At 44.4% G+C, this 13,778-nt stretch overlaps 1 protein-coding gene across 15 annotated transcripts in view; it reads right to left on the bottom strand.

Annotated features, from left to right (window-relative positions):
- CELF2 (CUGBP Elav-like family member 2) overlaps positions 1-13,498 on the bottom strand; it is a 555,045-nt gene extending 541,547 nt beyond the window's left edge. For 13 of the 15 annotated variants that reach the window (XM_087935300.1, XM_087935302.1, XM_087935295.1 and 10 more), the window contains exon 1: positions 13,307-13,470. In XM_087935300.1, coding sequence (XP_087791426.1) covers positions 13,307-13,359 — 53 coding nt within the window. In that variant the 5' untranslated portion in view covers positions 13,360-13,470. Of the gene's footprint in view, positions 1-13,306 lie in introns of all 15 variants that reach the window. The other 2 variants (XM_087935304.1, XM_087935284.1) reach the window with 2 other exon arrangements.
- Between the last annotated feature and the right edge of the window lie 280 nt (positions 13,499-13,778).

The following is a 13,778-nucleotide window of genomic DNA, read 5'->3' on the forward strand; positions in this document are numbered from 1 at the left end:
TACTCTACTCTACTCTACTCTACTCTACTCTACTCTACTCTACTCTACTCTACTCTATTCTATTCTATTCTATTCTATTCTATTCTATTCTATTCTACCCTACCCTACCCTACCCTACCCTACCCTACCCTACCTATTTTTTTTTGTTTCTATTTCTGTTCTATATTCTATCCTATTCCTGAAGCTGATCCAAAAACTTAGAATTTGAGTGAAAGTGATTGATGGTATGTGTGTGTGTGTGTGGGGGGATGTATGAGAGAGAGAGAGAGAGAGAGAGAGTGAGAGAGAGAGAGAGGGAGAGGGACAGGGACAGGGACAGAGAGGGAGGGAGGGAGACCGGACCCTATTTTTCACAAATAATGTCAGAGGAGAGAGTGAATCAAGAACGAAGGGATGAAACCCCGTTTGCATCCATATTTCCGTGCAATAGCTTCATTCAAGGAGACAAGCCTTCTGCCACTTCCTGATTTATGTTAAAGAGGGGAAACACCCACGTCGCCTTCAGAGCTCTGATGTCGCTGGAGGAAAAGCTTGCAGGCTTCCCCACCCCCTAAAAAACAACAACAACCATTTACTCACTGCTGTCACTCAACACTGGCCAAAATAATTAGGCACTTAGTGTTTTCTCGGAGAAGCCCAGTTGATTTAAAGCCAGCCGGTGCCCACGTTTGAAGCATACACATCTCCACTGGGACAGCAGTGTGATTTTTGGCTCACATTAACTATGACCTAACAGCGGCCTCCAAGCTATCATTGGCAGGAACATGAGCGCTCGGCTTAAAGACCCGGAACACGCATGCAAAGGCTTCTAAGAGGACATTGGAAGGGCGTGTGGGAATGGCCTTGGACGTACAGAAGAGCCACAGCTTAAACAGAATAACAGAGTTGGAAGGGACCTTAGAGGACTTCCAGCCCAGCCCGCTTGCTCAAAGCAAGAAACCTTACACTATTTCAGACAAACGGCTCTCCAATCTCTTCTTCTTTAAAAAAAAAAAAACTTCCGGTTTTGGAGCACTCACCATTTCGGGAAGCAAGTCGTTCCACTGATTACTGGTTGTTCTTCACATACAACCACAATTGAGCTCCAAATTGGTCACTGGTCAATTGCCAAAGGTAGCTTTACTATGAACAGTTTAGAATCGGAATCGGAATAGGAATAGGAATAGGAATAGGAAGAGGAAGAGGAAGAGAAGAGAAGAGAAGAGAAGAGAACAGAACAGAACAGAACAGAACAGAAAAAGGAAGGAAGGAAGGAAGAAAAGAATGGAATGGAAAGGAATAGGATAGGACAGGACAGGACAGGACAGGACAGAACAGAACAGAACAGAACAGAATAGAATAGAATATGGAATGGGATAGGATAAGATAGGATAGGATAGGATAGGATAGGATAAGATAGGATAGGATAGGAGAGAATTAGAATAGCAGAGTTGAAAGGGACCTTGGAGGTCTTCTAGTCCAACCCCCTGCTTAGGCAGGAAGCCCTACACCATTTCAGACCAATGGCTATCCAATCTCCCCTTAAAAACTTCCAGTGTTGGAGCATTCACAACTTCTGGAGGCAAGTTGTTCCACTGGTTAATTGTTCTAACTGTCAGGAAATTTCTCCTTAGTTCTAGGTTGCTTCTCTCCTTGATTAATTTCCACCCATTGCTTCTTGTCCTGCCCTCTGGTGCTTTGGAGATAATCCACTGAGATAGCTTTAACATCATTAAATACTAACATCTGTCTTTCCCAGGTCCTTGGGAGGTGGACAAAAATACCAAATCCAGGCTGAACCTCTAACTGACCATGCAATGAACCGTAACAATCTCAATAGTGGACATGGCGATCCCGATGCAATCCTAAAACAGTTGGAGCACCTCTTGAACAGCCATCGGCAATGACACATTTAATCATCCATCAATTGCACAAGGCAGCTTTGCTTGGAACAACTTACATCCTCTGACGATATCTGTAACACCATCAGACATCTACATCTGCCTATCCCAAGTCCTTGGGAAGAACTCAAGAAGTAGACAAATGTGCCAAATCCAGCCTGAACCTCTGACCAGCTGCGCAACCAACCATAATACTAATACTTTTAAAAAGGGACAGAGGATGGAGTTGTTCTCTCAAAAGTAAAACAATGACATTCCCCTTATACTTAAGATGTTCTAGTCTCCTTCTGAATATGTACAAGATTTTGTGATGCTTATGAAGGATATTAGACCCAGAAAATAATTTTTTTTGTTTAAAAAAATAACCCATCTCTTCCATTTATTTACATAACAAAATTGCAGCTTGGCCCAGTGAAGAGGTTTCTATGTTTCTGATTTGCATAGCAACCAAAAATAAATGCTAGATATATTATTTAGGGACGCACAAAATCCATTTTTTCCAGTCCCACATGCTGACCTTGAATTGCCTGGAGGCATCTAAATCTCTTAGAAAATTTAATGCCTCTTCCATGTGCATTTTCCATTTAAATCCCCGAGAAGTGGACACGCCCTGCCAAATTCTCCTGTATCACCATTCCTGTAAGGCTGCAATGGAGAATCTTTTAGACTTGACACATCAAAAATTGGGAGAAATGCGTAACTTGATTCTGCTAGCATCCCTCTCTCTCTCTCTCTCTCTCTCTCTCTCACACACACACACACACACACACACACACAAATAAAAGAGAAACTTTTTTTTTTTTCAATAAATGATTACAACAAAGATGATTAGGGGACTGGAGGCTAAAACACAGGAAGAGCAATTGCAGGAACTGGGTATGTCTAGTCTAATGAAAAGGAGGATCGGGGAAGACATGATAGCAGTGTTCCAGTATCTCAGGGGCTGCCCCAAAGAAGAGGGAGTCAAGCTATTCTCCAAAGCACCTGAAGGCAGGACAAGAAGCAATAAGGATGGAAACTCATCAAGGAAAGAAGCAACCTAGAAGTAAGGAGAAATTTCCTGAACAATTAATCAATTTGCCTCCAGAAATTGTGGGTGCTTCAACACTGGCATTTTAAAGAAGAAATTCAACAACCTTTTGTCTGAAATGGTCTAGGGTCTCCTGCTTGTGTAGGGGGCTGGACTAGAAGACCTCCAAGGTCCCTTCTAACTTCTATTCTATTCTATTCTATTCTATTCTATTCTATTCTATTCTATTCTATTCTATTCTATTCGTGTTAATGTGACTTTTTCCCTCATTTTTTTTTACTAAGTCTACTCTGTTTTGCAGCAATTAACAGAAACAAAACCAACAACTATCATTAACTACTTCCAGTTGCCCAATTCAACTGTATATCTATTGCCCACCTGAAAAGTCCTCTCTTGTGTCCTTTTAAACTGCTTTCAAACTGCTGGGCAGGCAGGAGCTGGGGCAAGTAATGGGAACTCACCCCATCACACAGTGCTTGGGTCTTGAACCCAGGCTGCCAGCTTTTCAGCTGACCAGTTCAGCATCTTTAACCGCTGAGCCAGCATCCCCTCTTTAGACGACCATATTGAAGTCTCTTTCAATCCATGCATTGTAAGAGCTGAACAACATCTTTGAAGAGGATGGATTTTTTTTTAATGATCTGAGGAACTGCAGTTGATTCATGTTGCTGTACGAAGTTAACTTCCCATTGAGAAGCACTAGAAGTTCAATGAGGTTAGTCAGGCACATGCAAATTTCTCCAGAACTACAACTTGGAACTACAACTCCCACAGTCCTTTGGCTTGGGCATGGAGTTGTATGGGAAATTGCCAGGTTATTGACCCAATAAAGAGAACATTTTGAAAAGCAAAATACTGTGTTATTTTAAGTAGTTTGGAGCTTTCCTCCTCAAAGTAAAACCGTTCAGAAAATTAAAGAGACTCTTGAACTCGCAGCCCTGCTAAATTTTATTAAAAACTATGTTTCAAATAAGAGCCAGAGTTTTCACAGATTAATTTACAATGAAAGCAAACAGCAATAAAAAAAAGACAGCTGTCTTTTTTTAAAAAAGGGAAATGTTTTGAATTCCTCACTGTGGGAGCTATTAGCCAGTGGAACAGGCTGCCACATGAAGTGGTGAATTCACCATTGCTTGAGATCTTCAAACAGGTCACCTGTCAGAGATGCTCTAATAAAACTTGCACTGATCGGGGGAGTTGAACTAGATGACCTCCAAGATCCCATACAGGTAGTCCTTAATATGCAACCAGTTGTTTAGTGTCCGAAGACCAAAAATTCTACCTACCTAGAAGAAAAAGGGGATATAGAATGTCCACTTCACCCCCACAGTCACATGAGTGTCACATGACAATTTGGGGGGCTCAGCCACATGACCTCATTTACTGCTATTTGGAACACCCTGAGCTCCAGAGGTGAAGGTTCTGACCAGTTCAGGAGAACCGGTAGTGGAAACTTTGAGTAGTTCAAAGAACTGGCCAATACCACCTCTGACTGGCCCCGCCCACATCTATTCTCTGCCTCCCGAGTCCCAGCTGATCAGCTGGGTCTTCTTTGGTTGCCCTGCACAGGAGAACGGAGCTGGAAAGCAGGTTAGTGGGGTGGGGAAGGAATGGGGATTTTGCAGTAACCTTCCCCCAGGAGTGGGTTGGTGTGATGACCCAGGGCATGGCACAAAAGCAACAAAGTCACAAAAGTAGGTAAAGTTCCTTTAATTCCTCCAACTTGGCCCACAATGTCCCAGTTATCGTCAGCTGGAGAAAAAACTCTCCCAAGAACAGTTTTTAAAGGGAAGAAATTCATTCCGAACCCAAAGTACATATAAATTATAAATAAAAACCAACACAAACCACGTGGCAGCAATTAACGAGACAGGGCAGGATAAGGAATTGCAGACTTCCAAAAGATAACGAAACACACACAGTTGGGAGGACACCAGAATCCAGAAAAGACTTGACAAAAATAATTCACGCTTTGCTTCCAGCAAGGTACTGTGCCAAACACCCTTTTTAAATGGTGCATGTGCTCCACACAGAATTGTTTTGAGACAGTATGCCGTGTGCAAGAGTGCACCGTGCGCAAGTGGCTTTGGTGGAGATCAGGGTTTCTTAATCTTGACCACACTTGAAGAGATATGGACTTCAACTCCCAGAATTCCACAGCCAGCCACGATCCTGTGGAATTCTGGGGATTGAAGTCCACCTATCTCCAAGGTGCCAAGGTTGAGAAACAGGGGTGAAGATGGCTGGATAGGAGCCTCTTTCCTTTCAAAAACTATCATTAGATTAACTCTGAATCAGGATTCAAGCCATAATCATTACCCTAACTTGCTAGCCAGAAGTTAGTAAGGGACTTGTTAGCATCACTAACACCCACAGGCAGTGTTGTACTTATGACCCACAATTAAGCTCAAAATTTCTGTTGCTAGGTTGTTAAGTGAATTTTGGCCCATTTTACAGCTTTTCTGTTGAGGTGTAAGATTTAACCGCTGCCAGCTGCTGTAAGGCTGATGCAACTGCGGATGAATCAGCATAGCATGGGTATTGCTCTTTTAAGACGAAGAACGAGTCGACAGAAGTTGATATAAGGCAGCCATTAGAGGGCATGTTCTCTCCTATTGTTTCCAGTATCCATTGCAGAGTTCTCCATGTAGAGTTCAGAAAAAGATTGATTGCTTGTAAGGTATTTGCCTACCATGTATATTTCCGTATATGTCTTGTAAATAAACCACTGTTAAATATCTGAGTCTCTCTGTGCTGTTTTGCTCCTGGATTGTCTCATAATAGTAGTCACACTACAAATGCTCTGACAATTTCTTGCCAAAGAATCACTGCAGTTAATAAATTAGTAACATGGTTGTTAAGTGAATCTGGCTTCCCGGTGGAGTTTGCTTGTCAGATTTGGGTTTCCCAGATATTTTTCTCTTCTTTGAAAGGTATGGCTCTTAAAACAGGTGTGGCTCTTTCTACAGGTAAATGCAGGTAGCCCTCGAGTTATGACCACAACTGAGCCCAGAATTTATGGTGCTAAGGGAAGCATTTGTTAAGTGAGTTTGGCCCATTTTACGACTTTTCCTGGCTTGTTAAGCAAATCGTTGCATTTGTTAAGCGAGCAACACGGTTGTTAAGTGAATCTGGCTTCCCCATCGACTTGGCTTGTCAGAAGGTCACAAAGGGGATCACATGACCGAGGGACGCTGTGACCGTCATAAATAGGAACCAGTTGCCAAGCATCCAAATGTAAATCAGGTGACCATGCCGTGATAACCATAAGTGTGAAAAACGATCGTAAGTCACATTTTTCAGGGTCGTTATAACTTTGAACGGTCACTAAGCAAACTGTTGTAAGCCAAGGACTGTTGGTGTTGCTGTATATTCAGCAGTAATCCCAGAATAGCCATTTTGTAACACGGGGCTTACATCAGGGGTGTGGCTGCTTGGGGTTCGCAGGGGTTCAGGAGAGCCCCTAGCTAAGATTCTGTGCAGTTCGGAGAACCCCCATGTCCTACTCCTGGCTGGCACTGCCCACCCTGACCCTCCCCTCCAAGGAATCCCCACGTGGCCTGTTTTGGGTGCAGGTAAGTGCAGGGCGCATGCAGAGGCTCAGGGAGGGTGAAAAACAGGCCTCCCAGAAGTTCAGGAAGGCCGGAAATGGGCCCATTTCCAACTTCCAGAGAGCCTCCGGAGTCTGGAGAGGCCATTTTTGCCTTCCCCGAGGCTTGAGGAAAGCCTCTGGAGACCAAGGAGGGCAACCTTCCCTGCTCTGGTGCAGGAGACCGATTAGGCCATGCAGAAGGTGAAAAATGGGTCTCTTGGAAGTTCAGGAAGGCCAGAAATGGGCCCATTTCCAACTTCCAGAGAGCCTCTGGACCCCGGGGAGGCCATTTTTGCCCTCCCTGAGGCTTGAGGAAAGCTTCCAGAGCCCAAGGAGGGCAAAAACGCTACCCTCCCCCCTGCTGTGGTGCAGGAGGCCAATTAGGCCACGCCCACCATGGCCACACCCACCCATCAATCACGCAGAGAACTCATTGCTAACATTTTTGAAGCCCATCTCTGGCCTATATCCGTTTGTTGCTTGGTGTTAGAGCTTTCAAGGTCACCTGAGGGGGAAAAAAAACAGGCTAAAAAAACCCCCCTGTCTTATAGTTTTATTCTCACCTTTTCAAAAGATAAATCAAAAGTCTTTAGCAGCGGGCAATACTCTGTTCTTGTCATTGTTTCTCTTTCCCCCCTCTTTGCAGGGAGGAGCACCGCTGCCAACATCAAAACAACTTCTCCAGCTGAGTTTGGAAAAGATCAGCTTTTTTTTCTACAAAGAGGAGGATCGCTTTTATGTTCTAATAAGATTCTCGTGGATTTAAGCGTTAGTAAAACCGGACATGGGGAGTCGGGAGGGGTGGAGGAGTAGGGCGGGCAAAAAAATCCACATCAAGATGCAAGAAAACAACCTAGCTCAGAGAGCACCAAGGACTCCACAGTTCAAACCAGAGCTGCAAATATTCTCTTCTACTGGACAGTAGATGATCTGTCTGTCTGTCTGTCTGTATGTCTGTCCATCCATCTGTCCTTCCATCTATCTGTCTATCCTATATCATCTGTCTGTTTGTCCAGCCAGTCAGCTGGCCATCCATCTATTTCTACCTCTATCGTCTGTCCGTCCATCCATCCATCCGTCCATCCATCCATCCATCCACCAACCCACCCACCCATCCATCCATCCATCCATCCATCTATCTATCTATCCTATATCATCTGTCTGTCTGTCTGTCCATCCATCCATCCATCCATCCATCTATCCATCCATCTATCCATCCATCCACCCACCCATCCTTCCATCCATCCACCCATCCATCCATCCATCCTATATCATCTGTCTGTTCGGCCATCCATCCATCTATCTATTTCTATCTCTATCATCTGTCTGTCTGTCTGTCCATCCATCTATCCATCTGTCTGTCTGTCTATCCATCCATCCATCTATGTAATCTATCTGTCCCTCTCTGTCCCCCCATCTCTCTTTGTCCGTCCATCTATATCATCTGTCTGTCTGTCTGTCTGCCTGTCTGTCCGTCCATCCATCCATCCATCCATCCATCCATCCATCCATCCATCTATCCATCTCTCTATCCATCTCTCTATCCATCTATCTATATCACATGTCTGTCTGTCTGTCTGTCTATCTATCTATCTATCTATCTATCTATCTATCTATCTATCTATCTATCTATCTATCTATCTATCTATCTATCTATCTATCTATCTATCTATTTCTACTTCTATCGTCTGTCTGTCTACCTAATTTGAAGACATGCACGTGTAGGTTTGCACATTTAAACACTTGCACACAAGCCCTGAGAAGAAAAAGAAAACACCGCAAAAACATGGTAATTCCAGCATGACGATTATCTTTAACACCATCAAACATCTACGTCTGCCTATCCCAGGTCCTTGGAAAGACTCATTGTGAACCAAAATGCAATCCAAACATCTGGCTGATTATGCAACTAAGCATCCTATAATAATAATTTCCAAGTGAATTCAATTGACTTGACTTTACAAACAGCCTGACTTTAAGTGAACACGCGATTGGTCCAATGCAATCTGCAAATGCAAAAATGCTCAAACAGGTTTTAGAACCTCACATTCTGATCTTCATTATTTTAAGCCTGGCATTATCTTTTGTTGCTTAGTAGAGGTTGTGCGAATTCAGCCAATGCAGTTATTTGTCATGGCTTGGTATGAACTGCCTGAAGAAAACCATTCTGATTTTTGAAAACTGAGCATGCTGTGTGAACATGGCCACAGTGAAATCATACAATTTTAGCACAAGGGTCAGGAGAATGGGTGAGTCTTTCTGTGTGCTTTGGTGTGGGTTTAGAGCTGCCTATATATTTTAACAACCATATTCATTCTCAAGTCACTAGGCTTTGTTTAAGGCAAAATGCTGTGCTAATATGGTGCGTTTAGGTCGTCTCGCTAATCCAAAGGCAGGATAAGCCATGTTTGGGCCTAGTATCCATGAATCCATTCTATATTGTTTGTTGACAAGGCCTACTGGGGCCACCTATCCACCAGTGTTATTTCATTTACTACCTTGATTGAATTACAGATAGTCCAAGAGGCTCATACAAATTCATCACAGAATAGAATACAGAGCCAGCCTCTTGCCCCCAACAATCTGGGTCCTCATTTTACCCACCTTGGAAGGATGCAGTCAGCGGGCAGTCAGCAGAAATAACTTGCAATAAGGCCCTCTGACCACTGTGCAACCAAATTTATGACCTTTCTCGCCACATTTGTTAAGTGAATCACTGCAGTTGTTAAATGAGCAACCTGGTTGTTAAATGAAATTGGCTCTCACGTTGACTCTGTGTCAGGATTCCGGCAGTTATCCCAATTAAATCACGAGTCTCGAGCCAAACTTCAAAAGCTACAAGGGATTTATTGGGAGCTAACATGTCGGTATGACCTAGACGTAGCCGACTCTGAGACATGTGGCCGTATATTCATGAGTTGGAATAGGGCATGGTAACAAGGTCAGCCAATGAATAGGCCTAGCAACTAAGTTAGCCAATGAGGACTGTTTTGGAAACTGAAACTAGAAGTAGCCTAGGCTGGAAACTGAAACTAGAAGTAGCCTAGGCGTGACTCTATATTAAGCTCTGCAACTCTGGAGCTATATTGAGCTCTGAGTCTGTCTATTGAATATGAAACTGCTTCTGTCCTCTGCTGTGTTTAATGCTTGCCTGCTGAACTAAAGTGAAACTGATGTCTGTTTCTGAGCTCCCGAGTTGCTACTGAAGCTCTGAACTTGTAACATGTCTATTTCTGTCTGAGTTTGATTTTTCTGGTGCTGAAGTAACGCTGCAAAACTCTGAATAACACGTACTTCACTGTCACTCTTGACCCTGGTTTTCCCCCCACCCCTCTGGGTGTATCATAATTCATATTCTCCAACAAAACACATCCATAGCCAAGAGTCCTCAATCATATTCTCCAATTAGATTTTTGCCCTGCAGAAACTTCAGTCACCTAGTTACAATCTCTGGACAAATATGAATGGAATGCACTTTCGATTCCAAATGCTACACTGCTTTATCCTTTCCCCACTTTCTGTTGGCAACTTTAATGTATAGAATGTTTTATGAGTTGATACCCTGTTTGTCAGAAGATCACAAAAGGGGATCACATGATCTGGGAATACTGAAACCATCATAAATATGAGTCAGTTGCCAAGCATCTGGATTTTATCATGTAACCATGGGGAGGCTGCAACGGTTGTAAGTATGCAAAACTTTTTTCAGTGTCGTTTTAACTTTGAATTGTTCCTAAATGAACCACTGTAAATTGAGGACTATCTGAATAGTTATGGATTAAACCTTTCCAGGATTCAAAATATTTTACTACTGGTTCTGTGGGTGTGGCTTGGTGGGCATGGCAGTGGAAGGATACTGTAAAATCTCCAGTCTGAGGTGGTATTTGCCGGTTCTCCAAACTACTCAAAATTTCCGCTACCGGTTCTCCAGAACTGGTCAGAACCTGCTGAATACCACCTCTGGTTCCGGTCATTTTTTCCCCCAGCTGAAATTCTTCTGCTCTGCTTTGCAGTCTAAAACTGGGACATTTCCATCCCATCATCCTCACGTTTCTGAAACAACTTCTCCATTCAACACAACCTACCCTCAACTGCCTAAGATCTGAATGACCAAGGTGTCAGAGCATTCGCAGTGTGACTATTATTGTGAGACAACCCAGGAGCCAAACACAGCACACAGACATTTAACAGTGGTTTATATTCAAGACTTATACAGAAGGATACGTGGTAAGCAAATACCTGGCAAGCAATCAATCTTCTTAACTCTGCATGGAGAACTCTACAATGGAGACAGGATACAAGGAGAGAGAACACGTCCTCTAATGGTTGCTTTTATATAAGACACCTCTTAAAATGGTAAAGACTTCTGCGGACCCATTCTTCATCTTAAAAGGGCAATTCCCATGCTATGCTGATTCATCCTAACTGTACCAGCCTTACATTGGATCAGCCTTACAGCAACTGGTCAGCTCTTAAATCTCAATATCATAACGCAAGGGCTACACAACAAGTAAGTTCGCTTCCCCGAGTTAAAACATTGTCGGTGATACTAATCTCCCTCTGTCTCCCTCCATTCCCCAGCCTCTAACGTAGGGGTCTCCTAATGGCTGTCCCATTAGGAGCTTAGATCTGGCCCATGGGACCACCCTGGAAACAATGAAGGACCGGCCCGTGGTGCCTCTGCCAGTGAAAATGAAGCGGGAGGGGGTGGCACTTGCAGAAGGCTGCAGGAGTCTGTCATGGCCAACAGTGGGCCCAGGAGAGCTACCTCCCCGCCACCCAAGCTCCATTTTCAGTGGCCAAGGGCTGCAGGAGGTTGTTGGAGCTGGAAATGGAGCTTGGGAGCCCGTTTATTGCTGGCAGAGCACCCAAGCCACCACAGGCGCCTCACCCGACATGAGTGACATCAAGCTGGCCACACCCACCCTTGCCACGCCCCTGCCGCCCCAAGGTCAAACACAACCCCGATGCGGCCCTCAATGGAATTGAGTTTGACACCCCTGCTCTAAAGCAATGTTCTCAACCCTTAGCAACTTGAAGATGGGTGGACTTCAACTCCCAGAGTTGAAGTCCACCCATCTTCAAGTTGCTAAGGGTTGAGAGACATTGCTGCAAAGAAACCAAATGCCCATCCACACAGAAGGTGGATATTAAACAAACCTACCATCAAGTTTCTAACAATGAGGCCTCTGAAAAGTTGAAGCTGAGGCCCTGAAAAACCTTGTTCCCGGTTGAGCCTTTATAGAGAGATAGAGATAGAAATGATAGAGATAGAGATAGAGATGATAGAGATAGAGATGATAGAGATAGAGATGATAGAGATGGATAGAGAGAGAGAGAGAGAGACATCCAAATAAGTACCAACTCTTCCAATCATCATTGTATACACTGCTGTTTCTCAACTTGAAAGCGTGTGGACTTCAACTCCCAGAATGTCTTGCCTAATACTCCCAGAATGCCTAGACTGGGGAATTCTGGGAGTTGAAGTCCACACATCTTCAAGTTGCCAAGATGGAAAAACCTATGCTATACATGGTATGTGCGAAAGCCTCCATGGCAAATGCCAGCATTGAAACCTCAACTTCCATGTATAAAATCCTCTACTCCCCCATGGGTTCATTCACACAACATCCTTTCCCAAGTCAGTCTTGGCAGCGCGGACAAAATCAACACAATCTTAAGCAACACTGTTTACTTTTTAAAAATGCTTTCTGCCTATCAAAAGGTAACCAGCTGGGGTTTCATTTAATAGGATACACCAGGGATTTAAGAGTCTGGAGACCTGCCAGTCACTAAACGTCCTTTGCAAAGCGGGCAGCCCTCCCAGAAATTTTTTTTATTTAAAAAAAAATTGCCATCACAAAGCAAGTTAAGTTGGGGTTTGGGAATCTTTCTGCCCCACGATTAGTCTTCAGGGGATTAGATCCAACTCCACCTCTCTCGTTTTTTTTTTCATTAAAAAAAAAGAAGTAAATAATAAAATAAAACTCCAACACCAAAAGATGCAGAATCTTCGTGTCTTCCCGTTTTATCTTACACAATCAAATACCTCTCAAAACCTTCCATGAAACTGAAAAGAATGGGATGTAATATATATACAGATATTATATACATAATATATATGTATGTATATGTGTATGTGTATGTGTATGTGTATGTATATATGTATATGTATATGTATACACACACACACACACACACACAAATAGTGTTCAGGTCACTGTTCTACTCAGCCAGCCGGAAAGTTCGTCCAACTTTCACTTTTCTAATGAAATCCTTTTTAGGGCTGGAAAAGAAACAAACCACTTTCTCTTGATGGGACACGCTTTAAGTCCTCCCCCCGCTAGTAAAAAGCTGTCCAAAATCCTCCCCCCGCCACTTCCCGAGCTTTAAAAAAAGGAACTAATTGGAAAGAGGGGGGAGGAGAGAGGGGGAGGAGAGGAGAAGGGGGAGAGATGGAGAGGGAGGAAACAAGAGAAGAGGAGGGAAGAGGGGAAGAAGACAAGGGGGAGGGACGAGAGAGGAGGGAGAGGAGAGGAGAGGGGGAGAGAGGGGAGGTATCTTAAGTTTAAAAGTTCACAAACTTCCCCGTAGCCTAAGAGGTAAAGTTCCCCGCCTTTCCCGAAGATCCCACGCACACCTTTTAAAGATACGTTTGCAGTGATCGGGATTGGGGAGGGGGGGAGGGTCACTCCAGGCGACCGACTTTGGCTTACTTCGGATTTACTCAGAAGCGGGCGGCTCCAGCGGAGACCACCCCCCCCGCAGCTCCCAGCGGGAGAAAAGCAGAGAAAAGTGACTTACCTTAAAACTTTCCAGCTCTTGCGAGAGTCCAAGTCGGGGATGATAGAAACCATCGTTCCTTCTCTCTCTCTCTCTCTTTCTCCGTTTAAAGGCCAAGCAGCTTCGGAGATGCGGCCGGGAAGCGGGACCGAAGAGCCCAAAAACGGCAGGAAAAAAAAAAGAAGAGAGAAGTAAAAGGGACGCGCGCTTGCTTTCCCCGGCTCTCGATCTCTTCTCGCGCCTTCCTCCTCCTCCTCCTCCTCCTCCACCGCACCGCAAGGAAAGTAAACCGGGCTGCGTCTCTCTGCTTTGATAAAAGCCCCGCCGCGCTCTCCTCACGCTCTCGCGTTTTTGGAAAAGAAAAGCGAGCGGAGAGGGGGAAGGGGAAAAAGCGCTGCCCTTTCGCCGGCTCGACTGGGCTCGGCCTCCGCACAGTCCGCCCCTGCAGGCGGCAGGCACAGGGGAGGCTTCCTCTTCACCTCCAGGGAAGCGC

The sequence above is a fragment of the Pseudonaja textilis genome, chromosome 5 (assembly GCF_049901715.1).
Source record: "Pseudonaja textilis isolate UNSWEBS1 chromosome 5, rPseTex1.2, whole genome shotgun sequence".
NCBI lineage: Eukaryota > Metazoa > Chordata > Lepidosauria > Squamata > Elapidae > Pseudonaja > Pseudonaja textilis.